Consider the following 25,540-nt stretch of genomic DNA (forward strand, 5'->3'; position numbering starts at 1 on the left):
AAACTGAGACAATAGGCTAATATTAACAAGCTGAAATTTAAATGAGCATATATAAAGTGAGTATAAGGTGATAGAATCCTAAGGATTTTGAGTGCTTATACAGTGTGAACCAAAAAGCTAGGAATCTTAACCTTTCAGTAGCAGTAGGATTTTTAGAATCAACAGTGTATTCTTATACTAATTGTACCTTATTTGAACTATTAATAGAAGTCAATTCTAGTACCAACTTAAAAGGAACATTGACAAGGTTGGAGAATATGAGTGAAAGTGTTAAGAACCGCATCCCTTAAAGTGGTTTCTCATCATAGAGAGGAAGGAAGCAGTAGAAATGAAAAGTAAATTTTTTTTAACTGCAAAGAGTTAAGTAGAACTAACAGATGAAAGTAACAGGGAGATTAGTGTTGGAAGAGCTTTCTAACAGTTACAGTTCTCCCCAAATGAATGTATTTTAGCTTGGGAATAGTGATTGCCTCCGCTGTCAGGCACTTAGTGCCATCCGTCAGGGGTGTTAGAGGATTCCTGGATTTGAGTGTGAAGCTAAATTAGATGACCTCTAAGGTCGTTTTTGATTTCAAATTCTAAATGTTCCCTCTTCGGAGGAACCTAAAACAGCATTCCCCAAGTTTACTTGTCCATAGAACACTTCTAAACATTATATAAAAAAGAGGAAAACGGTGAGTGTTTGTGAAATATTGAATATTCAGATTAAAAGAGGGAACCAAAAAATGGTTCTGTAGATAAATGATTTGGCTCAGTAAATTGTCATATTTTTCTTTATATGCGTCCTTTTATTTCCCATTGCAGAACAAAAAAATCTAAAATATGTGTTAAAATTTCAGATAAAAACCCATAAGACTGGTTAAAATCAAAAGAAAACCACACACTTCAACTCAGTAGTTGTTACATGTTGCAGGTATACATTGAAAGTCATATATTATTGCATAAATTAAGTCTTATGTAACTTCCTGACATTCCTTGGATACAGCACTTGTTACTAAAAGAAAGTTCTTTGTAGAATAAGAACTATATAAGAACTAGTTCTTATGCATTTAAACAGATTTTTAGAAGACACATCTCTAAATATTTTTAAAAGCATTTTGGAACACTGGTGTCTTAGAATATAGTTTGGGAAATAATGTGTCCTTAAAACATATGCTATGTACTGTAACTTTTTTCAAGTATCTGGAAATTTGTATATGGCTACCTAAAGTCTTTTAGCCCTGGGGTATGTATACATACTAATATACTATGTATGTATGTATACATGGTATACATACTATGTATACTAACTTTTATACATAATATACCCTTGGAATAAGTTTTTTACCTATTTTATTAATACACAATAGCTTTATATTTTTACTTTATCGCTGTAGGATTTCTTTTTTATTTTCTTGTTGCTTCTTTGATTTTTATTTGCGAAAGCCAGCCTCTCTATGCTATTCCATTTCCAGTATAGTAAATGAAGACAAAAACATTAAAAGTGTTCTTTGTGCCAAGGCATATACTGTTTAAATACATAATGGAGTTCTGAGGAGTTGAATATTTTTATTCCCAAGTAATTAATTATAAATCAGGAGGTGGCTATTGTGGTGAAATATCTTGTTTTTAACTGTAAATTGATACCAGGGAGGCTCCTTAAAGTCAGGACATATAATAACAATTAGGAACTGAGAAAAACTAATGCTAACTGCTTAATTTTGTTTTTAACTACAGAAGTTAATGCTTTATTTGTATCTCACAGCAAAAGTTCAAACAGACCCTCCCTCAGTTCCAATATGTGACCTGTATCCTAATGGTGTATTTCCCAAAGGACAAGAATGCGAGTACCCACCCACACAAGATGGGTAAGGATCATAAAATAACTTCCAGTTTGACTTTTGAAAGTTGTAGTTTAGCAATAAAGCAGATTTGATTTTTCTTAGGACTTTGCTCCACTACCTTAATAAAAAAGCTTATGAATTTGTTGCAGAGAAGATACAGTAGAAGCCCTCTTATCCAAAATGATTGGGACCAGTAGTTGGTTAATCTTTATTGATAAAAGTTAACTTAAAACAAACATTTGTTTTTCATCATTCTTGATCTTTGAGCATGAATTGCATTGAACTCCACTTTTTTTTTTTCCATGGGCTGAATCCATAATGCATTGTCTGGTCTGTTCCATTTTTTGAGTTTCTGTGAACAGTAAGAACTAAGTAATCTGCGGGCTGATGCCTATATCTACATTTTTTTTTCCTGAAATCATTTACAGTTCCATTTGACAGAAGTATTTTTTGACGACTTGCCTTTATTGAAACTTCTCTGAGTAGTCAACTTAGTTTTCATAGAAACAATTCTTTTTATGTAATGTATAATTAAACTACATAATTACAATAACAAGTACAGATGACTTACACAGGTTTGGGCACAGATAACCTGATTCTTGGAAGTGTTCTGAAAGAATGCATTTTATTTGGTTAGCAGACACTTGAAGTGGCATTATGTAGACTAGTTAAGAGCCTGGAAGCTGGGACCTAACTGCATTTGAATCCCAGTTCTAACACTTATTAGCTTTGTGACTTGGGCAAGTAATTTATCATGTCTGTGCTTTCATTTCCTCATCCATAAAATGGGCTCTGCAAAGGGTTGTTGTGAGGAATAATATATGTAAAGCATTTAGAAGAGTGACAGACACGTAGTAAGCATTAGGTAAGTGTTAGCTGCTGTTATTATTATTATTCAGAACAGGAACCTAGCCACTAGTATTCAGAATACAGTGGGCATTGGTTCGTATGGTTTACAGGGGGATCAGGAGCATTGGTTAATCCAGTGGTTGCAATAGTTGGTTAAGAAAGCTTCTACTGTAGCAATGTTTCTTTGACCTGTAAAGACATCATTGTTTTTCTTTAAACTTAGAAAGGAACATGATGTTATATTTTATGGCATGGGCATCTTTTCTTTGAATTTGAATACATAAATCACTATCCCTGTCTTAAAACATTTATTTTTAAAGTGTTACAAACATGCAGTTTTATATTAATTACATAAATTTTCATAGTACATATGATGTGATGACACTTATTTTTTGCTTGTTTCCTCTTCCTTCCCAACCCATGTAACCACCTAGCAGGTAGCCTTCCATATGTTTTATGCTCACGTATGTGTACATCTATCTCTGTGTAAGGAGAGTGTTTTGGTCATTATTTGTTTACACAAACAGAATCGTAGGCACACTTTCCTCCTCCTTGCCTTTCTCATCAGGGCTGCATCTTGGAAGTCCCTCTAAGTCAATCAGAATAGCTCTGTTATTCTTTAGAATGGCTTCATAATCTGTGGCATGAATATACCGTACTTTATTCCACTATTTTGTAATTGATGAGCATTCACTTTGCCTCCAGTTATTTTTTTTGCTGTTATAAACCATTTGCAATAAAGATCTCTCTTAAGTATATACATATATATGTATATATACATATATGTGTTTGGGAATACACATATATATCTCCTTATGTGCTGGCAGTTTTATTATGTGATAGTTCTCCAGGAGTGAGATTGCTGAATCAAAGAATATATTAATACTTTATGATTCCCAGATTGCTAGTGATTTTTGAGCATCTTTTGATTATTGGCTTTATTCTTTTGCTCTTGCAGAAGTGTAAAGATTATGCTTTTATTTTATTTTTTATTGGGGTATAGTTGTTTTACAATGTTGTGTTAGTTTCTGCTGTACAGCGAAGTGAAGTAGAGTTCCCTGTGCTATATAGCAGGTTCTTATTAGTTATCTATTTATACATATAAGTGTATACATGTCAATCCCAATCTCCCAATTCATCCCACCCCCCACTTTCCCCCCTTGGTGTCCATACATTTGTTCTCTACATCTGTGTCTCTGTTTCTGCCCTGCAAACCGGTTCATCTGTACCATTTTTCTAGATTCCACATATATGTGTTAATATACAATATTTGTTTTTCTGACTTACTTCACTCTGTATGACAGTCTCTAGGTCCATTCATGTCTCTACAAATGAGCCAATTTCGTTCCTTTCTATGGCTGAGTAATATTCCATTGTATATATGTACCACATCTTCTTTATCCATTTGTCTGTTGATGGGCATTTAAAGATTTTAAATAACAGTATATATTCATATTTTGTACTTCTGGGTTCCTAGCAGTCTCTTCTATTTTCTCAAACTCTTATTTTTTGTTTTATTACATCTTTAATTGGTCTAGAATTTTTTGTCTAAGGTTGGGAGTGCTAATTTTACTTTCTTTCAAATAGATAGCTAGTTGTGCTAGAATTGTTTCTTAAGTAGTTCATTCTATTTAATTGAATGACCACTTTTGCCATATACTATTCTTATATAATGGAACTCTGTTACCTTATATAATGGAACCAATTTCTGTATTATTTATTCTGTTCCACTCATCTATTTGTCTATTTCTATACTAATACTGTTTATTTTGATAATTTGTTAAGTCAGTTGTTTCTTCTCTGCCACACAACCTAACCAAACAGTTCTATTTTTACTTTTCTCAGCTACTTTTGGTCATATTTTTAGTTTTAATACACATACCCACAGAAAAATGCCTTTCTTATTGGAATCACATCATACTTATGTATGTTTCAGAAAACTGACAGTTGTATCACATTGACTTATCCATTGTCATTGTATATTTTCCAACTTATTCTGATTTTTTTTTTTTTTAATGTAGGTCCTGTCCCTTTTTTGTTAAGTTTGTTCTTAAGTGTTCTATTGTTTTGTTACTGATGTGAACGAGATATTTTTATTCCCATTTCCATTTCTGTTTTCTTATTGCTAAAGGGGAAGAAAGCCATAGATTTCCTATACTTGTTAACACACTGTTAATATTTTTAACAACATGAATATGGTGGAACACTTGAAGTAATGTTTAATATAAGAAAAAATAATTGGGATTTTGTAAATCTTAGAAACTACCTTTTCCTTTTTGCTATCATTTTCTAATGCAAACTAAACATTGTATAGGTGGAATAAGTTCCGTTTTTGAAACAATACAGGAAGATATTAATTATATATTATAATATCTCTTGGGATAATACTTTTCTTAAATATTGAAAGCAATGTTGTGTGCTGTCCTGGAGAAATACAAAAGAAATTAAGATACTGTGGTTAATGTTTGTTCTTGAGTAAATCTCAATTTTTTTGAGATTCATATAATCAGTTTTGACTACTTGCAAATAGATTACAATCAACATTCTTACGGATTTGGTAAAGTATTAAATATAGTTTTGTATCTTGCCTTCCTTGATTGAAAATTACATGAATTATTACAAAGAACTTACCTGTGTAACTGCCACCCAGGTTGAGTGCATTATGTTAACTTTTTATTTTGAAGTAATTTCATATTTAACAGAAGTAATTCCATTCTGTGAGCCTAGTACACAGAACTCCTGCATACCTTTCTCAGAGTATCTTTAACATTTTGTCACATTTGCTTTATCGTTCTTAATCTCAATGGAATATGACACTTATGTATAATACACAAATAACTCTCCATTTTCTCCTTGGAAGATAGAAAGAAGGCAAATGTGGAAAAATGTTATATTGGTGAATCTGTACACATACTGTTTTTCTGAAGTATTTGAGAATAGGTTGTGCATTTTGGGGTGGGTTACTAGATAAGTAGATATTGTGTCCTTTTCAGGGTTGTCAAATATGAAGGCACACGATGTCAATTTCTTTCACTTGGATAAGGTATTAACCAGTTTCTCTATTATATCATTATTGTTTTTCCTCTTGTAATTAGTACTTTGTGGGAAATTATTTTGAGAATGTAAATATCTCATGCCTTAGGAACATCTTCCTTACGTGTAGAAATCCATGATTTTTTAATCAGTTTTTACTAGGATGGTTGTTGCTCTTTAAAAAAATTTAACATTCTGCATGCATTTCCTGTCATTAAAAATTTTTTTTTTTTTTTTTTTATAAATAAATTTATTTATTTATTTTTGGCTGTGTTGGGTCTTCGTTTCTGTGCAAGGGCTTTCTCCAGTTGCGGCGAGCGGGGGCCACCCTTCATCGCGGTGTGCGGGCCTCTCACTATCGCGGCCTCTCCCGTTGCGGAGCACAGGCTCCAGACGCGCAGGCTCAGTAGTTGTGGCTCACGGGCCTAGTTGCTCCGCGGCATGTGGGATCTTCCTGGACCGGGGCACGAACCCGTGTCCCCTGCATTGGCAGGCGGATTCCTAACCACTGCGCCACCAGGGAAGCCCTGTCATTAAAATTTTTTGAAACCAATTTTAATAGCTATAATGCTGTTCTGTTCTGTATCTAGCACAATTTTATTAGCTATTACCCTATTTTTGAACATTAATACTGTTTTCAGTTTTTTGCCACTAGAAAAATTTCTGTGATGAACATCTTATACATTAATTGGATCTGATTTTTCCCTTTTTCTAGATCTCTAGAAATAGAACAAAGAATTATTTTGAAATTCTTGATATATATTTCTAAATTCAGTAGGCAGTTTTTTGAGACACTTGTTAATTTTACAAGCAATACATGTTCATTATAGGACAGTTAGGAAATACAGATAAGCAAAAAAAAAGTAAAAATTTCCTTAATTCTGCCTGTGATTTAAAACCACTGTTTACTGTCTACTATTAGTTTTACTGTATTTGATCACTTGGTTAATGTGGTGACAGCCAGCTGTTTCTTTTTTAAAGGTACTTTGTTCTTTTTGCAGTTTCCAAGGAATCTTGGAAATCTTGTGGGATACTTTGGTACTGTTGGAAAATCCTTTTTTTAACAACCTTTCACTTAATTATTTTAATATCCATTGATGATCCTTGCTTTATTAGTTATTTTATGAGGACTTAATAATGGTGAATTTCTAATTCTGTCATGCCTTCTACATTTATTTGCTGACATTATTCTATAAGAAGAATTTTCCTTTACCAGCTGGGGATCAACTATAATTTCTTCTTATAGGCAGTTAAACATGCTTTCTCTCTCTCTCTCTTTTTTTCTTTTTTGGGCCGTGCCTCGTGGGTTGTGGGATCTTAGTTCCCCAACCAGGGATTGGACCCAGGCCTTTGGCAGTGAGAGCTCGGAGTCCTACCCCTGGACCGCCAAGGAGTTCCTTTTTTTTTCTCTTTAAATACCAGTTTCCAGAGGAAGGAATTGGTGTCATAGCTGCATCATTCTTAACTATTTCTGGGCTAAAGATATGTATTTTTTTATAGATATGCATTTTAAATGGTTTTTGTAAATGTGTCATATAGTGCTTTAAGAATGCACATATAATCACTTTTAAGTTATCTGTGCAATGAGTTCAGAAACATTTATGACTATTAGAAATTAATAGTCAGATACCTTTGTATCTTTTGGTTTTACTTATATTTTTCTGCTTTTAATACATCCACCAGTAAAGATGATGACATATTAAAAAGACTCAGAAATATCAAAGAGGTGCGAAGAATTTACATACTCTGTATTATTATTATTTTAAAATATTTATCTATTAATTTTTGGCTGCGTTGGGTCTTAGTTGTGGCACGTGGGATCTTTCATTGTGGCGTGCAGTCTCTTCATTGCAGCACATGGGCCCTCTAGTATAGTGTGTGTGCTTAGTTGCCCCACAGCATGTGGGATCTTAGTTCCCCGACCAGGGATCGAACCCATGTCCCTTGCGTTGGAAGGTGGATTCTTAACCACTCGACCACCAGGGAAGTCCCTATATATTGTATAAACACTTCCTATAAAGATTCTCTTTCAAGCAGTTGTTTTGATAGTTTTGTTTTACAGACATAATTTTTTTTAAAGGCATGCCTCACCTGACTCTCAGTTTAATTAACTGCCTTTTGGAATAATTGGTATGACTTAGAATGATTTTTTTCATCTTATTTATAAATTTTTGTTAAATAGACTGTCAAAAAATCAAATTTAGGAAAAGGGAAAACTCCTTCATAATCTTTCTCTTTCATTTGGGCCTGTAATTATAATTATAGACCCTGGCAGTAAGCTCTCGAATATCACTGATGACTTTCAACTTGAACTCAAGACTTAGCAAAAGAATTTATTTAATTCAATTGATTGATAGTTCTTTACTAACAATGCAGAACATTCCATAATCTTTTGAAGAATCCACTGCTTCTAAGAGTTAGCCAGGAACTTTCCTGGCGGTCCAGTGGTTAAGACTCCATGCTTCCACTGCAAGGGGTGCGGGTTCGATCCCTGGTCAGGGAACTAAGATCCCACATGCCACCCTGAGGCCAAAAAAAAAAAGAGTCAGCCATTCAACCTTCAGAAGTGTAAAATAGTCATGAGATCTATTGATTTCAGTATTGGGGATCTTTATTGTATCATGTTCTGATTCTAAAATGTCAAATAGCATTTGAAATTTAATTACACTTATGTTTTAACCTATAAGAAGTCGATTTGAAGAATCTTTTTTATTTTTTATTTTTTTATTTTTACAAGAGATAGACTGACACCAAGCATTGTACATGGATGACCACAACAAAAGCAACAATGATTGCAATTACCAAACATGAAACACATTCATACTATGTCATAATATTGACATTCAGTCCAGTAATCCTCCACTGTAACAGCTCCTTAACTTTGCAGTGAAAATTGATTTGTATATTCTTTGCCTCTGAGTCCTTGTGGGATTTTTTTTTTTTTAATTCAGACAGAAAGTCACAAAAATTATACTCATCCTCATCAGTTCACTCAGTCCCATGTAATTAATTGTTTTTTTCATCTTGATCTTTTGTTAGCACTTTTATGAGTTCATCAGTTTTTCATTAGAGTTCTGAAAATGCTTATTCATTCAGTTCAGCAGTACAGTCAGTTACCAGAAACCTGTACTTGTCAGTCTTTTCCATGAATTTCTTGAAGATGAAACCCTTTTATAGGAACATATTTGCAAAAGCATCAGAGTACACCCAGAACTGTCTGTAAATGACAAAAGACTTAAAAGTGACCACAGTTAAAAGATTTGATGAAAGTTCATAATAATGCAGTTGACAAGAAAATTACTTATTTCTGAGATATACATTTTAAAGTAATAACTAGGATTATGACTTATAACATTATACCAGAACATATAAGATTTTTAGAAATTTCATGTAATGTCTGAAACATTTATATTAACATATTTCCATACAAATAACCCAATGAAAGTTTAGTATTAGTTGTTTTGTTTGTTTTTTTATACTGCAGGTTCTTATTAGGCATCAATTTTATACACATCAGTGTATACATGTCAATCCCAATCGCCCAATTCAGCACACCACCATCCCCACCCCACCGCAGTTTTCCCCCCTTAGTGTCCATGTGTCCGTTCTCTACATCTGTGTCTCAACTTCTGCCCTGCAAACCGGCTCATGTGTACCATTTTTCTAGGTTCCACATAAATGCGTTAATAAATGATATTTGTTTTTCTCTTTCTGACTTACTTCACTCTGTATGACAGTCTCTAGATCCATCCACGTCTCAACAAATGACTCAATTTCGTTCCTTTTTATGGCTGAGTAATATTCCATTGTATATATGTACCACATCTTCTTTATCCATTCGTCTGTTGATGGGCATTTAGGTTGCTTCCATGACCTGGCTATTGTAAATAGTGCTGCAGTGAACATTCGGGTGCATGTGTCTTTTTGAATTACGGTTTTCTCTGGGTATATGCCCAGTAGTGGGATTGCTGGGTCATATGGTAATTCTATTTTTAGTTTTTTAAGGAACCTCCATATTGTTCTCCATAGTGGCTGTATCAATTTACATTCCCACCAACAGTGTAAGAGGGTTCCCTTTTCTCCACACCCTCTCCAGCATTTGTTGTTTGTAGATTTTCTGATGATGCCCATTCTAACTGGTGTGAGGTGATACCTCATTGTAGTTTTGATTTGCATTTCTCTAATAATTAGTGATGTTGAGCATCTTTTCATGTGCCTCGTGGCTGTCTGTATGTCTTCTTTGGAGAAATGTCTATTTAGGTCTTCTGCCCATTTGGATTGGGGTGTTTGTTTCTTTAATATTGAGCTGAATGAGCTGTTTATATATTTTGGAGATTAATCCTTTGTCCGTTGATTCATTTGCAAATATTTTCTCCCATTCTGAGGGTTGTCTTTTCGTCTTGTTTATGGTTTCCTTTGCTGTGCAAAAGCTTTGAAGTTTCATTAGGTCCCATTTGTTTATTTTTGGTTTTATTTCCATTACTCTAGGAGGTGGATCAAAAAAGATCTTGCTGTGATTTATGTCAAAGAGTGTTCATCCTATGTTTTCCTCTAAGAGTTTTATAGTGTCCAGTCTTACATTTAGGTCTCTAATCCATTTTGAGTTTATTTTTGTGTATGGTGTTAGGGAGTATTCTAATTTCATTCTTTTACATGTAGCTGTCCAGTTTTCCCAGCACACTTATTGAAGAGACTGTCTTTTCTCCATTGTATATCTTTGCCTCCTTTGTCATAGATTAGTTGACCATAGGTGCGTGGGTTAATCTCTGGGCTTTCTATCTTGTTCCATTGATCTATGTTTCTGTTTTTGTGCCAGTACCATATTGTCTTGATTACTGTAGCTTTGTAGTATAGTCTGAAGTCAGGGAGTCTGATTCCTCCAGCTCCGTTTTTTTCCCTCAAGACTGCTTTGGCTATTCGGGGTCTTTTGTGTCTCCATACAAATTTTAAGATGATTTGTTGTAGCTCCGTAAAAAATGCCGTTGGTAATTTGATAGGGATTGCATTGAATCTGTAGATTGCTTTGGGTAGTATAGTCATTTTCACAATGTTGATTCTTCCAATCCAAGAACATGGTATATCTCTCCATCTGTTGGTATCATCTTTAATTTCTTTCATCAGTGTCTTAGACTTTTCTGCATACAGGTCTTTTGTCTCCTTATGTAAGTTTTCTGCATACAGGTCTTTTGTCTCCCTAGGTAGGTTTATTCCTAGGTATTTTATTCTTTTTGTTGCAGTGGTAAATGGGAGTGCTTCCATAATTTCTCTTTCAGATTTTTCATCATTAGTGTATAGGAATGCAAGAGATTTCTGTGCATTAATTTTGTATCCTGCAACTTTACCATATTCATTAATTAGCTCTAGCAGTTTTCTGGTGGCAGTTTTAGGATTCTCTATGTATAGTATCATGTCATCCGCAAACAGTGACGGTTTTACTTCTTCTTTTCCAATTTGTATTCCTTTTATTTCTTTTTCTTCTCTGATTGCCGTGGCTAGGACTTCCAGAACTATGTTGAATAATAGTGGCGAGAGTGGACATCCTTGTCTCGTTCCTGATCTTAGAGGAAATGCTTTCAGATTTTCACCATTGAGAATGATGTTTGCTGTGGGTTTGTCATATATGGCCTTTATTATGTTGCGGTAGGTTCCCTCTATGCCCACTTTCTGGAGAGTTTTTATCATAAATGGGTGTTGAATTTTGTCAAAAGCTTTTTCTGCATCTATTGAGATGATCATATGGTTTTTCTTCTTCAATTTGTTAATATGGTGTATCATATTGATTGATTTGCGTATATTGAAGAATCCTTGCATCCCTGGGATAAATCCCACTTGATCGTGGTGTATGATCCTTTTAATGTGTTGTTGGATTCTGTTTGCTAGTATTTTGTTGAGGATTTTTGCATCTATATTCATCAGTGATATTGGTCTGTAGTTTTCTTTTTTTGTAGTGTCTTTGTCTGGTTTTGGTATCAGGGTGATGGTGGCCTCATAGAATGAGTTGGGGAGTGTTCCTTCCTCTGCAATTTTTTGGAAGAGTTTGAGAAGGATAGGTGTTAGCTCTTCTCTAAATGTTTGATAGAATTCACCTGTGAAGCCATCTGGTCCTGGACTTTTGTTTGTTGGAAGATTTTTAATCACAGTTTCAATTTCATTACTTGTGATTGGTCTGTTCATATTTTCTGTTTCTTCCTGGTTCAGTCTTGGAAGGGTATACCTTTCTAAGAATTTGTCCATTTCTTCCAGGTTGTCCATTTTATTGGCATTGAGTTGCTTGTAGTAGTCTCTTAGGATGCTTTGTATTTCTGCAGTGTCTGTTGTAACTTCTCCTTTTTCATTTCTGATTTTATTGATTTGAGTCCTCTCCCTCTTTTTCTTGATGAGTCTGGCTAATGGCTTATCAATTTTGTTTATCTTCTCAAAGAACCAGCTTTTAGTTTTACTGATCTTTGCTATTGTTTTCTTTGTTTCTATTTCATTTATTTCTGCTCTGATCTTTATGATTTCTTTCCTTCTGCTAACTTTGGGTTTTGTTTGTTCTTCTTTCTCTAGTTCCTTTAGGTGTAAGGTTAGATTGTTTACTTGAGATTTTTCTTGTTTCTTGAGGTAGGCTTGTATAGCTATAAACTTCCCTCTTACAACTGCTTTTGCTGCATCCCATAGGTTTTGTGTCGTCGAGTTTTCATTGTCATTTGTCTCTAGATATTTTTTGATTTGCTCTTTGATTTCTTCAGTGATCTCTTGGTTATTTAGTAACGTATTGTTTAGCCTCCATGTGTTTGTCTTTTTTACGTTTTTTTCCCTGTAATTCATTTCTAATCTCATAGCGTTGTGGTCAGAAAAGATGCTTGATATGATTTCAATTTTCTTAAATGTACTGAGTCTTGATTTGTGACCCAAGATGTGATCTATCCTGGAGAATGTTCCGTGCGCACTTGAGAAGAATGTGTAATCTGCTGTTTTTGGATGGAATGTCCTATAGATATCAATTAAATCTATCTGGTCTATTGTGTCATTTAAAGCTTCTGTTTCCTTATTTATTTTCATTTTGGATGATCTGTCCATTGGTGTAAGTGAGGTGTTAAAGTCCCCCACTATTATTGTGTTACTGTCAATTTCCTCTTTTATAGCTGTTAGCAGTTGCCTTATGTATTGAGGTGCTCCTATGTTGGGTGCGTATATATTTATAATTGTTATATCTTCTTCTTGGATTGATCCCTTGATCATTATGTAGTGTCCTTCCTTGTCTCTTGTAACATTCCTTATTTTAAAGTCTATTTTATCTGATATGAGTATAGGTACTCCAGCTTTCTTTTGATTTCCATTTGCATGGAATATCTTTTTCCATCACCTCACTTTCAGTCTGTATGTGTCTAAAGTGGGTCTCTTGTAGACAGCATATATATGGGTCTTGTTTTTGTATCCATTCAGCAAGCCTGTGTCTTTTGGTTGGAGCATTTAATCCATTCACATTTAAGGTAATTATCGATATGTATGTTCCTGTGACCATTTTCTTAATTGTTTTGGGTTTGTTTTTGTAGGTCCTTTTCTTCTCTTGTGTTTCCCACTTAGAGAAGTTCCTTTAGCATTTGTTGTAGAGCTGGTTTGGTGGTGCTGAATTCTCTTAGCTTTTGCTTGTCTGTAAAGCTTTTGATTTCTCCATCAAATCTAAATGAGATCCTTGCCGGGTAGAGTAATCTTGGTTGTAGGTTCTTCCCTTTCATCACTTTAAGTATATCATGCCACTCCCTTCTGGCTTGTAGAGTTTCTGCTGAGAAATCAGCTGTTAACCTTATGGGAGTTCCCTTGTATGTTATTTGTCGTTTTTCCCTTGCTGCTTTCAATAATTTTTCTTTGTTTTTAATTTTTGTCAATTTGATTACTGTGTCTCGGCGTGTTTCTCCTTGGGTTTATCCTGTATGGGACTCTCTGCGCTTCCTGGACTTGGGTGGCTAATTCCTTTCCCATGTTAGGGAAATTTTCGACTATAATCTCTTCAAATATTTTCTCTGGTCCTTTCTCTCTCTCTTCTCCTTCTGGGACCCCTATAATGCGAATGTTGTTGCGTTTAATGTTGTCCCAGAGGTCTCTTAGGCTGTCTTCATTTTTTTTCATTGTTTTTTCTTTAGTCTGTTCCGCAGCAGTGAATTCCACCATTCTGTCTTCCAGGTCACTTATCCGTTCTTCTGCCTCAGTTATTCTGCTATTGATTCCTTCTAGTGTAGTTTTCATTTCAGTTATTGTATTGGTCATCTCTGTTTGTTTGTTCTTTAATTCTTCTAGGTCTTTGTTAATCATTTCTTGCATCTTCTCAATCTTGGCCTCCATTCTTATTCCGAGGTCCTGGATCATCTTCACTATCATTATTCTGAATTCTTTTTCTGGAAGGTTGCCTACCTCCACTTCATTTAGTTGTTTTTCTGGGGTTTTTTCTTGTTCCTTCATCTGGCACATAGCCCTCTGCCTTTTCATCTTGTCTATCTTTCTATAACTGTGGTTTTTGTTCCACAGTCTGCAGGATTGTAGTTTTTCTTGCTTCTGCTCTCTGCCCTCTGGTGGTTGAGGCTATCTAAGAGGCTTGATGGGAGGCTCTGGTGGTGGGTAGAGCTGACTGTTGCTGTGGCAGTCAGAGCTCCGTAAAACTTTAATCCACTTGACTGTTGATGGGTGGGGCTGGGTTCCCTTCCTGTTGGTTGTTTTGCCTGAGGCAACCCAACACTGGAGCCTACCTGGGCTCTTTGGTGGGGTTAATGGCAGACTCTGGGAGGGCTCACGCCAAGGAGCACTTCCCAGAACCTCCGCTGCCAGTGTCCTTGTCCCCACAGTGAAACAGAGCCACCCCCCGCCTCTGCAGGAGACCCCCCAACACCAGCAGATAGGTCTGGTTCAGTCTCCCCCAGGGTCACTGCTCCTTCCCCCTGGGTCCCGATGCACACACTATTTTGTGTGTGCCCTCCAAGAGTGGGGTCTCTGTTTCCCCCAGTCCTGTCGAAGTCCTGCAATCACTTCCCACTAGGCTTCAAAGTCTGATTCTCTAGGAATTCCTCCTCCCGTTGCCGGACCCCCAGGTTGGGAAGCCTGACGTGGGGCTCAGAACCTTCACTCCAGTGGGTGGACTTCTGTGGTATAAGTGTTCGCCAGTCTGTGAGTAACCCACCCAGCAGTTATGGGATTTGATTTTACTCTGATTGCGCCCCTCCTACCGTCTCACTGTGGCTTCTCTGTCCTTGGACGTGGGGTATCCTCCTTGATGAAGTCCAGTGTCTTCCTGTCGATGATTGTCCAGCAGCCAGTTGTGATTCTGGTGCTCTCGCAAGAGGGAGTGAGAGCACGTCCTTCTACTCTGCCATCTTGGTTAATCCCTGATTTGAAGAATCTTAAGGGTTGGACTGAGGAGAAGAAATGGGAATTGATAATGACCAATTCCTTTTTCACATCCCTACATGTATAATATCCATCAGTTCCCTGTGGACATAGTCTTTTATCTTACCACCCTAGAGTAAATATTAGCTGATATTTTTACTTTCCACAAAAATCTTTGGCTTTTGAAGCAGAAGGTGCTTTCAGACTTTACTGTCAGGTGTGGCTGTAGGTATATGTGCCAGGATTATGGTCCATGTAAAAGATGAAGAATTGTGATTTATTTTGCTTAAAGATTGATCTGAGAATAAAGCTAGTACTCTTGTGCCTAAGAATGATTTATTCTTAGAATGTTTGGATTCCTGGTTTTCAGGAAAGATTTTTGGACTTTTGGGAGAGACAGGGCTAGAGTTACAACTAGAGGTCAGGAGATTGTGGCTTGTCTGTCTGGGCATGGAGCGAGCAACTATAAGTGTACTGTAGCTGAAAAAGGTTGAGTCACATCTTGAGAATATACTTTTTAAAGGATCTTATCCTGTTACTTTCTGCTCTTAGGGTGTTTGTTTGAATACTTTGATTACAAGTTGCCTCTTAGTTTTTACTATTCCTATAAAAGTAATTGATAATACATTTAAGTATGTAAGGGGTTTAAAATTGACCTTAAACTGATAATATTTCAGTTTTCTAATAACAGCAGTAGATAGATCCAAAATATATTTCGCAACAGTAAATAAGCTATAGAAGCCTCTGTGACTCTTAAATACCCTCAATTTCACATAGGACAGCTCCTTTGGGCCTTTGTAGCAAATCAGAGGAAGTAGGTGTTGGCACAGGTAGCTGCTGCAATAGGAAGTAATAATAATGAACTTGATGCTGACACACACAAAAACTCTGAAAACATTTTGGGGCATTAACTTAGGGGGCTGTAGTTTAAAGCAGTTGGGTAAACTTTTTTATAGAGGGTCATATTGTAAATATTTCAGGTCTTGAATGTTAATTCACTTATGCTGTTGTAGCATGAAAATAGGTTATAGATGGTATATAAATGAATGAGCATAGCTATGTTGCCAAAAAAAATTTTTTTTTAACTTTTTATTTTTTAGTTTTATTTTTATTTATTTTTGGTTGCGTTGGGTCTTCGTTGCTGTGCACAGGCTTTCTCTGGTTGCGACGAGTGGGGGCTACTCTTTGTTGCGATGCACGGGCTTCTCATTGCGGTGGCTTCTCTTGTTGCAGAGCATGGGCTCTAGGTGTGCGGGCTTCAGTAGTTGTGGCACACGGGCTCAGTAGTTGTGGCTCACGGGCTTAGCTGCTGCACGGCATGTGGGATCTTCCTGGACCAGGGATTGAACCCCTGTCCCCTGCATTGGCAGGCGGATTCTTTTTTTTTTTAATTAATTATTTTATTTTATTTTATTTATTTTTGGCTGTGTTGGGTCTTCGTTGCTGTGTGTAGGCTTTCTCTGGTTGCGGTGAGCAGGGGTATTGCGGTGCGCAGGCTTCTCATTGCGGTGGCTTCTCCTGTTGCAGAGCATGGGCTCTAGGCGCGCAGGCTTCAGTAGTTGTGGCACGCGGGCTTCAGTAGTTGTGGCTCGTGGGCTCTAGAGCGCAGGCTCAGTAGTTGTGGCGCACAGGCTTAAGTTGCTCTGCGGCATGTGGGATCTTCCCAGACCAGGGCTCGAACCCGTGTCCCCTGCATTGGCAGGCGGATTCTTAACCACTGCGCCACCAGGGAAGCCCATCAGGTGGATTCTTAACCACTGTGCCACCAGGGAAGTCCTGTTGCAAAAAAATTTTATTTACAAAACAAGTGCCAGGCTGGATTTGCCTGCAGGCTGTAGTTTGCTGACCACTGGCTTTGAGGCAAATAAGAGTTATTTCTTGAAGGCATCACTTTTATACTAAGTATAATTTATACTTCCGTGATCACTGACTTGTGAATTCTGTATTCAGTATTGCTTAAGAATTTGTGAAAGCTGTAACTTTAAAAAAGATTTTCACTTGAAGCAGTTATTGTTTTTGAAATGTACTGCTTAAAAAGGGAGTCAGTAGATCTTCTCATTTGCAAATACTGAATATAAAAATCTGTTCGTTATCCTTGGCAGTTTTAAAATATGAGCCATCTCCTTCAAGGAAGATTACCTCTAATATATATACAATTAGAAAAATCCTGCAAAAGCACATAATATTTTATGTTTTGAGGAAGATATATGCAGGTTGCCAGGTCAAGTCTTTGGATTAGTACTTGCCCTGTTGGTGAAGTTAAATGTTAATATTTGGTGCATCCTGAAAATTTATATTACCTCAAGTGGAAGGATGACTTTTTTTCCTCCCCTCTGCTTTGTTTCTAGGACTCTTTTCTGACTTTTCTGGTTCTCTACTTTTGTGTTATTTTATGTGGTGCAGGGTATTAGTCCCTCTGACTATGGATAAAATCTCACTTGAGGATTTTTTTTTTTTCTAAGAGTCTTAAGAAAGGTTTAACTTGATTAGGTTTGGTTGTACCTGTGTGGGTACTTGTATTTCGAAACTTTGCCGACTTTTAATAAAAGAAACTATGTAATTTTTTGTCCAAAATATGTTAGTGTATTTTTATCTTTCAGCTGTTATGCTTATTTTGCTGTTTATTAAGTGACTAATGCTATACTATGCATACTATAAAGGCGAACAGCTGCTTGGAGAACTACAAGTGAAGAAAAGAAAGCATTAGATCAAGCTAGTGAAGAGATTTGGAACGATTTTCGAGAAGCTGCAGAAGCACATCGACAAGTTAGAAAATATGTCATGAGCTGGATCAAGCCTGGGATGACAATGATAGAAATCTGGTAAAAGGGATGTTTTTGTAAGAACATGATAAAAAAAATTTAGAGCTAACTCTCCAATTGTAATGTTTGGCTTTCATTATGTAATGCTTTGCCAAAAAACTTTAAGTGAAGGTTCTAGAAATACCTTCTAAATTCTTGTAGTGTCGATGTAATGAGGAAACCATAAGGACATTTGCAACTTCATTCACCCTATTTTGTACTCATGTACTCTCATGTGTACAAATGTACACATTACTGATTCTTATTTTCTGTTTGGAAATCTGTTACTTTGTTATCCAGTAAATCGTATTAAATTAAAATTCTGGGACACAAAACATTTATAATGCAATGAAGAAATCAATAAAAGTAATTATTTCTCCAGCTTTCCCCTTGAGAAATAATAAGCTATAGGGCAACTTAATACTCTGATCCCAAGAATATTCAAAACATGCAACATTGAGAAAATAAAACGTAATCAGCATTTAAATTAAGTCTAAGTCAAGAATCTTATTTCCTGGTAAATCAAGTTGAAAGTGGATCGTGTTTTTCTGTTTCTCCAGATTTCTAGTGGAATTAAATTCTCTTTATTTTTTAGAGATGAACTACTGTTTTCATAGTGTCAAAGGACTGTTATTTAGTCACATCCAGAAAGTGCTCAGATCACTCCCAGAAAGTAATTTAAGAGTTTTAGTAAACTTTCTGGAGTTGATGAGCTGTAAGGTATATAAGGGTAGGAACATAAAAGTAAACAAATTCCTTTTTTTTTTTTTTTTAAGTGAAAAGTTGGAAGACTGTTCACGGAAGTTAATAAAAGAGAATGGATTAAACGCAGGCCTGGCATTTCCTACTGGGTGTTCTCTGAATAACTGTGCTGCCCATTATACTCCCAATGCTGGTGACACAACAGTATTACAGTATGATGACATCTGTAAGATAGACTTTGGAACACATATAAGTGGTGAGTTGTTAGAAATAATTCCCACTCTACCTTCCTCCTGAAAACTCTAGTCTTGTCCCTGTTGGGTGGGGCTGTAGATACTGAACTCTCATGTTTTCTTCTTGATGCCTCACTTTTCAGTAGAGCTATGTTGAGGCAGATTTTGAGATTTACTTTAAAGCATCCTACTTAGTGGAGTACAGTGAAAACTGTTGGATAATTGAGGTTTATTACCTATTGTATCAAGGCATGAAAAATAGAATCTTACATCTCATTCAGTTCATTGTTGTAGACATTTTTTATTCATATAATAACATTTACTTAGAACCTTTGAGTTTACCAACCTTTATATATAATTGTTAACTTTTCTATATTCTCTCCCAAACCCTGTTAGGTAAGTACCTTTTATTTTCACTTAACAGGTGAGAAAGCAAAGCTTAGATTTAAATACTTACCTGAGGTTTTACTAAATTGGAGAAGCTAGTCTGATGGCTAGTGTCCTGTGGACCTATACATTTTCTCTGCCCACTGTGCTGTTCCTTAGTTCCCCAGGCTTTTCTCACTTTGATTTGTTTCTGTTTATATTTTTGTATAACTGCCTGGGTGAATATTGAATTGATGCTGTCTTGAAGTAGTATGTACCAACCCTGGAATTAATTTTTTCATTTCAAAACCTTTGTATAACTTATTTACACTTTTTTTCCCTTTGATTATGATTGCTGTCTGGGTACTTGATGTGCTGCCTTCATTTGAGCCCATCATTTTATGTTTCTGTTAACTAGCAAGGTTAATTAATAGAGTAGATACTATAAAGTAGATCATTTGACTAGCTGATAAGTAAACTTAAAGACAAATTTTCTCTTTCAGGTAGGATTATTGACTGCGCTTTTACTGTCACTTTTAATCCCAAATATGATACATTATTAAAAGCTGTAAAAGATGCCACTAACACTGGAATAAAGGTATGTGAATTGTAAGCACCATTTCATGCAACATATTTTGAGCACTTTATAGCCTGTTTGGGTTATGTAAGACTGGTCCACCACCCTTAGGGTTTTAAGTGGGTTATTGTAATACAGTGTATGGAAGGCTTTTATAGAGAAAGTTATTTCTGCTTGTCCCTTATTTTAAGATATTAAGAAGTTAAGTTGCTATAAAATTCTGCACTTTGAATAACAGAGTATACATGATTCTATTTTTAGTGTGCTGGAATCGACGTCCGTCTATGTGATGTTGGTGAGGCCATCCAAGAAGTTATGGAATCCTACGAAGTTGAAATAGATGGGAAGACATATCAAGGTATGTTCTCTAAAAATGCATCTTATTTTGAAATGTCTGTGCCCTTGGCAGAAATAATTTTGCAAGATAGCGTTGAGTTCTTTCTTTAGATCAGCTGCTTCATCTTTATCTCTTGGGAACTGGGAACATAAAGAGGAAAAACAAAGGAAATGACCTGTTCATGGTAGGAATTCTGTCGTAGCTAGCTGGTGGGAATTGTTGTCATTTACCCTGGTAGCTGATAAGAAGACACCTGGGGATTTATCCCAGGATGGCTGAAATGTAGGCTAGATTTTCTGTGACTAATCACAGGCTCAGACAGAAGCCAGAGGCCCTTTCCATTGATGACTCTCCCCACCTTTTTTTTAAGTTGAATTCAAAATTTAGAAGCCAGTTAATTCCTTGTGTGTCCTTCCTTTAATCTTTATTCCCCTTGCTGCCTAGTCTTTCCCAGCCAGTGCCTGTGTACACAATCCCAGAGTCACCTGTGCTTTCTGGTGTTGTCAGTCCAGCCTTTCTCCAACTCCCAGGGTTTATCTGACCACTCTCCAGCCACCATTCTCCTTCCTAATCTGTGCTCATGCTCTGTGTAACTGCTGCCTTAAAAACTTTCTTATAGAATGTTTCCTATATTTCCTTTAACCAAATCCTGACTCCTTTGTAATCTGATTTAGCATGGAGACTCTCATGCTTCCTTGTCCCTCAGTAAATTCACATCATTCACCATTCTTTGCATTCCCCTGTAGATACTTTTGGACTGTGGTGTTCTACCAACTGCACAGTGGTTCTTCCTCTAAGACCTGACACAGAGCCTGTCCTTGTTGCTCTCTTGCAGATCCTTAAACCTGTGAACGTCTGTACAAGTCAAAAATTCTTAAGACTTCTCACACTTGGATGGGAGGTGTTACGGGCTAATGAAGAAAACATGCTTTGGGGTTAGGCAGGTCTACCTTTGAGTTTAGATAAATTATGTCACCTCTAAGAACCCAAGTTTCTTTTTAAAAAGTTTTTTTTTTTAAAGATTTAATTTTATTTATTTTTGGCTGCATTGGGTCTTTGTTGATGCACGCAGGCTTTCTCTAGTTGTGGTGAGAGGGGGCTACTCTTCGTTGTGGTGCGTGTGTTTCTCATTGCCGTGGCTTCTCTTGTTGCGGAGCATGGGCTCTAGGCACGCAGGCTTCAGTAGTTGTGGCTCGTGGGCTCTAGAGCGCAGGCTCAGTAGTTGTGGCTCACGAGCTTAGCTGCTCCGCGGCACGTCGGATCTTCCTGGACCAGGGATTGAACCGGTGTCCCCTGCATTGGCAGGCGGATTCTTAACCACTGCACCACCAAGGAAGTCCCTCTAAGAACCCAGGTTTCTTTGACTGTAATAGGATTCAAGATACCGTGTTTTGTTTTGTTTCGTTTTGTTTTTGAGAAATATAAATTTTATGACAGTGCCTGGAATTTACTGGTATTCAACAAATATTTGTTGTTTCCCACCCCCAGTTTTGGGATCGGTGCCACAACAAATAATACGTATTCATGTCTCTCTCAAATCATCTTTCCCTTCTATTTTCTCCTAATTCTACAACTTTGGTTGGCATGTGGTCTTCCTTTCAAGGTATATTAGGTGACAATTTGACTTAATGTTTAGTCACCACATAACAGTTCTAGCCTGCAGTGTTGGGATCCTTAATATCTACTTTCTTACCTCTTCCACTAAGCCAATGCAACATTTTAGGTTCTATCATTTCGGTACCCACTTTTTTATACCAGTTATTTTGTTGATCAGGGTTCTTAGTTGAGGGTGACAATTCATTTTTACTAGTTTAAGCGTAAAGAGTATAGACAAATCATGATATTGGGAAGATGAAGAAATGGACTATAGGCTGAACTTTAAGAAGCAATTCCCAAAAACCACATAACAGAACCAGGCCGGGCCATCAAGGGAGTGGTTTTATTTACCTTGATCAAGAAGCTATAGAATTGGAAAATTACCTTTATAGCCGTTCGTTCCAGAATTAGCCTGCCACTGTCCACAACCTGTATACTATAAAAATGGATACCCCTGAGCCCTGCTTCTTCTACGTAACTTAGTTATATGTGTTAGGTTGGTATGGCTAAGAAATCTTTTTATTTAAATGTGTTTTTGGTTGGCCTGGGGGGTCAGTTTGTCAGGTGTTAGAGGAATAATAATGCTTGCTGAATTTTAAAATAAATTTAGCTTATCATTTATATAAGAAGGAAGTTTTTTTTTAAGAGCTAATTAAGAGTCTTATTTTTCTGTACCACCCCCTAAATTTGTAATATGCTTGTCATTATTAAAGATTTGAAAAAAAAACCTTGCTACCTAATTCTGCCCTAGAAGAAAGGTAACTCACACTGAAGATTCTAGCACTGCAGAACTAGATTTTTTTCTTTTAACCTTTATTGTGGAATATTATAAAAACTGAAAATACACACAATATAAAACTTCAACTGAACAATTATAAAAGCTATGTAACCTTACCCTTTGACAAATAGAATACTGCCAGCATTACAGAAGCCCCCCCCCATTCTATATACCCCTTCTCAATTACAGAAGCCTTCTTCTAATAAGCCACTATCTTGAGTACTAAGGATTGGCATTTCGTTTTCTTTGTCTTTACCATCTATTATGCATCCCTAAACATTAGTTTAATTATGCTTAATTTTGAACTGTGCGTGTGTGTGTGGAATTGCACCGTATGTATATAATTGTGCCTTCTTTTGCTCATTTGGTTTTATTTCAGGTCAGTGTATCCGTAGCTTTTCATTTTTATTGTTGAGTAAGTGTTCCATTGTGTGAATGTACTCACAATTTGTTTATTCTATCAATGATCCCAGGACCTTGGGATTGTTTAGATTTTCTTCTTTAACATTTGAAATGTTGATGTAATTAAAAAAATTTAAGGTTTCTTAATTCTATTATTTTGACACAGAATCCTCATTTTCAAATTACCTTTTGGTCCATAACCATGAAAATACATATTTTTCATGTTTGTAATGCTTATATACATGATATTTTATGACTGTATTTTTATTAACAATAACTCCCTAGATGGACCCCCATCATGTCCTCATCACATAGTTTATTCTTTTTCCATCATTTTCCCTACTTCTAGTTTTTAATCAATAACATTGCAATATCCCAGTAGTTTTCCAGTTTGTATTTAACTGTCTTAATGTGGGGTTATTTAATAGAGCCGTACCTGTTTGTGCTTTTAGAGACCCTGAATAACTTTTTTTTTTTTTCTGTTACGCCAGTGAAACCAATCCGTAATCTAAATGGCCATTCAATTGGGCCATATAGAATACATGCTGGGAAAACAGTGCCCATTGTGAAAGGAGGAGAGGCAACAAGAATGGAGGTATGTATGCCATTAACACTGTTCTTTTGCGAAGCATTTTGACTTTTTTTTTCTACCAAACTATGAAGCTAGTAGTAGTTGAGTATATAGTATGTTGAGCAAAATTAACTTGCCGTCCATACTCACCCCGACAGGAATTGGGCTGTGTGAGTGTGCAGATTGTGTCTGGTCAGACTGGGGCTCAGTCAGCTGTGGAAGTGAGGCATGTCAAAGGTTCATTCAACACTTGGTGAATATTTACTGAGCATCTCGTAGGTGCCCGTCTCTTTAGTAGGCACTGGAATGTATTCAGTAGTAGCGAACAAAATTCCCTGCTTATGTAAAGCTTACATTTTAATAGACGACACAAAGACCAAAAGTACTAAGGAGATAAAGCAGGAAAAGGTAGATAAGGACTGCCAGGTATGGGACTACCTCAGCCTGAAGTTGAGATGGGAATTTTAACTAGTTCTGAATTTCTGAATTTTTCTTCTCTACCCTTGACCGTTATATATATTTTTAGGAAGGAGAAGTATATGCCATTGAAACCTTTGGTAGCACAGGAAAAGGCGTGGTTCATGATGATATGGAATGTTCACATTACATGAAAAATTTTGATGTTGGACACGTGCCAATAAGGTGAGAGACTATAGTTTTTATGTGACTGATGAGTTTCTCTTCCCAGTTAACAGCATTTTTAAAAGTGACGGACATCCACAGTGGCACATTCATAAATGCACAGTTCTATGGCCTAAAAATAAGTTCTGTGGATTTCTATAATTCAGCAGAAAAATTGTCCTGTTAAAAATTTTAACTGAGATGAAAATGATGTAAGTATTCTCTTCATATCCAGTTTCCAACAAGCGTAATAATTTCAGAGATTATCATTTTGCTGGCATTCCTGGGTTTTTGTTCTTAGTATTTTCCCATGGGTAAACTTTATATTTTTATGTACTTTTTTTTTTTACTTTTCGGAGATGGTTGAAGTGTCTATTTTTTGTTCGGGTCTTTCAGCTTACTGCCGAAATTTCCCCCAAAAGGGAAATTCCCACCTTCATACTATTGATGAGTCTGTACTTGGAATTTAACACACACGTGCATAGACACATAAATACAAGATAGCCTTCATCTGGTCTCCTATTCATCTGCCGTCTATAATTGGGTATTATACATTCTGGTTTTTGAATGTTGGAAGAGGCAGCAAAAAAGAGTTTTTTGAACTTTAATTAGTAAGTGAAGTCATAGCTTTGGTTTGAGTTTTCCTTAATGAGGGAAATGAGTTGCTAACTTTTTAGCCAACTATTAATCTTGGATTTTCTTGTCTTAGGCTTCCAAGAACAAAACACTTGTTAAATGTCATCAACGAAAACTTTGGCACCCTTGCCTTCTGCCGCAGATGGCTGGATCGTTTGGGAGAAAGTAAATACTTGATGGCTCTGAAGAATCTGTGTGACTTGGGTATTGTAGATCCATATCCACCATTATGTGACATTAAAGGATCATATACAGCGCAGTTTGAACATACCATACTTTTGCGTCCAACATGTAAAGAAGTTGTCAGCAGAGGAGATGACTATTAAATTTAGTCCAGAGCCACCACAACACCTTTTATTTTCTAAGCTTTGTTGGAATACATTATACCAGAATTAATTTGCAACCTGTTGTCTGTTTAACAGTGGACCTATGTAATACTTTTATCCATGTTTAAAAAGGAAGGAATTTGATAAAAGGCAAACCATTTAATGTAATTAACCAAGGAAAAAGCTTTCAGGACTTTGAAATGTTAACTGTTTTCCTTCTGTCTAGGAAATGCTATAAAGCTCCAATTAATTAGGAATGACCTAATACATTTTGTTTCAAACACCTAAGAGATGCTTTTCAGATATTTATATTGCCGTATTCTTAATTGAATGCTTTGAATGACTACATCCAGTTCTGCACCTATACCCTCTGGTATTGCTTTTTAACCTTCCTGGAATCCATTTTCTAAAAAATAAAGACATTTTCGGATCTGAGAGCTATATTTCAATGTCTGTGGTTATAATTCTGTACAGGAAATAGTTTAGCTTAATGTAGGAAAATGTAGAGCCTTTTATCTGGATTGTAGAC

At 36.2% G+C, this 25,540-nt stretch overlaps 1 protein-coding gene across 3 annotated transcripts in view; it reads left to right on the forward strand.

Annotated features, from left to right (window-relative positions):
* Nucleotides 1–25,454, forward strand: part of METAP2 (methionyl aminopeptidase 2) — a 33,667-nt gene extending 8,213 nt beyond the window's left edge. For 2 of the 3 annotated variants that reach the window (XM_082349547.1, XM_082349546.1), the window contains exons 4-11: nt 1,745–1,847; nt 17,726–17,887; nt 18,643–18,824; nt 19,671–19,765; nt 20,006–20,102; nt 23,349–23,452; nt 23,955–24,070; nt 24,759–25,454. In XM_082349547.1, coding sequence (XP_082205673.1) covers nt 1,745–1,847; nt 17,726–17,887; nt 18,643–18,824; nt 19,671–19,765; nt 20,006–20,102; nt 23,349–23,452; nt 23,955–24,070; nt 24,759–25,011 — 1,112 coding nt within the window. In that variant the 3' untranslated portion in view covers nt 25,012–25,454. The remainder of the gene's footprint in view (nt 1–1,744; nt 1,848–17,725; nt 17,888–18,642; nt 18,825–19,670; nt 19,766–20,005; nt 20,103–23,348; nt 23,453–23,954; nt 24,071–24,758) is intronic. The other variant, XM_082349548.1, reaches the window with a different exon arrangement.
* Nucleotides 25,455–25,540: the final 86 nt, after the last annotated feature.

The sequence above is a fragment of the Balaenoptera borealis genome, assembly GCF_965194805.1.
Source record: "Balaenoptera borealis genome assembly, chromosome: 13".
Classification (NCBI taxonomy): Eukaryota; Metazoa; Chordata; class Mammalia; order Artiodactyla; family Balaenopteridae; genus Balaenoptera; species Balaenoptera borealis.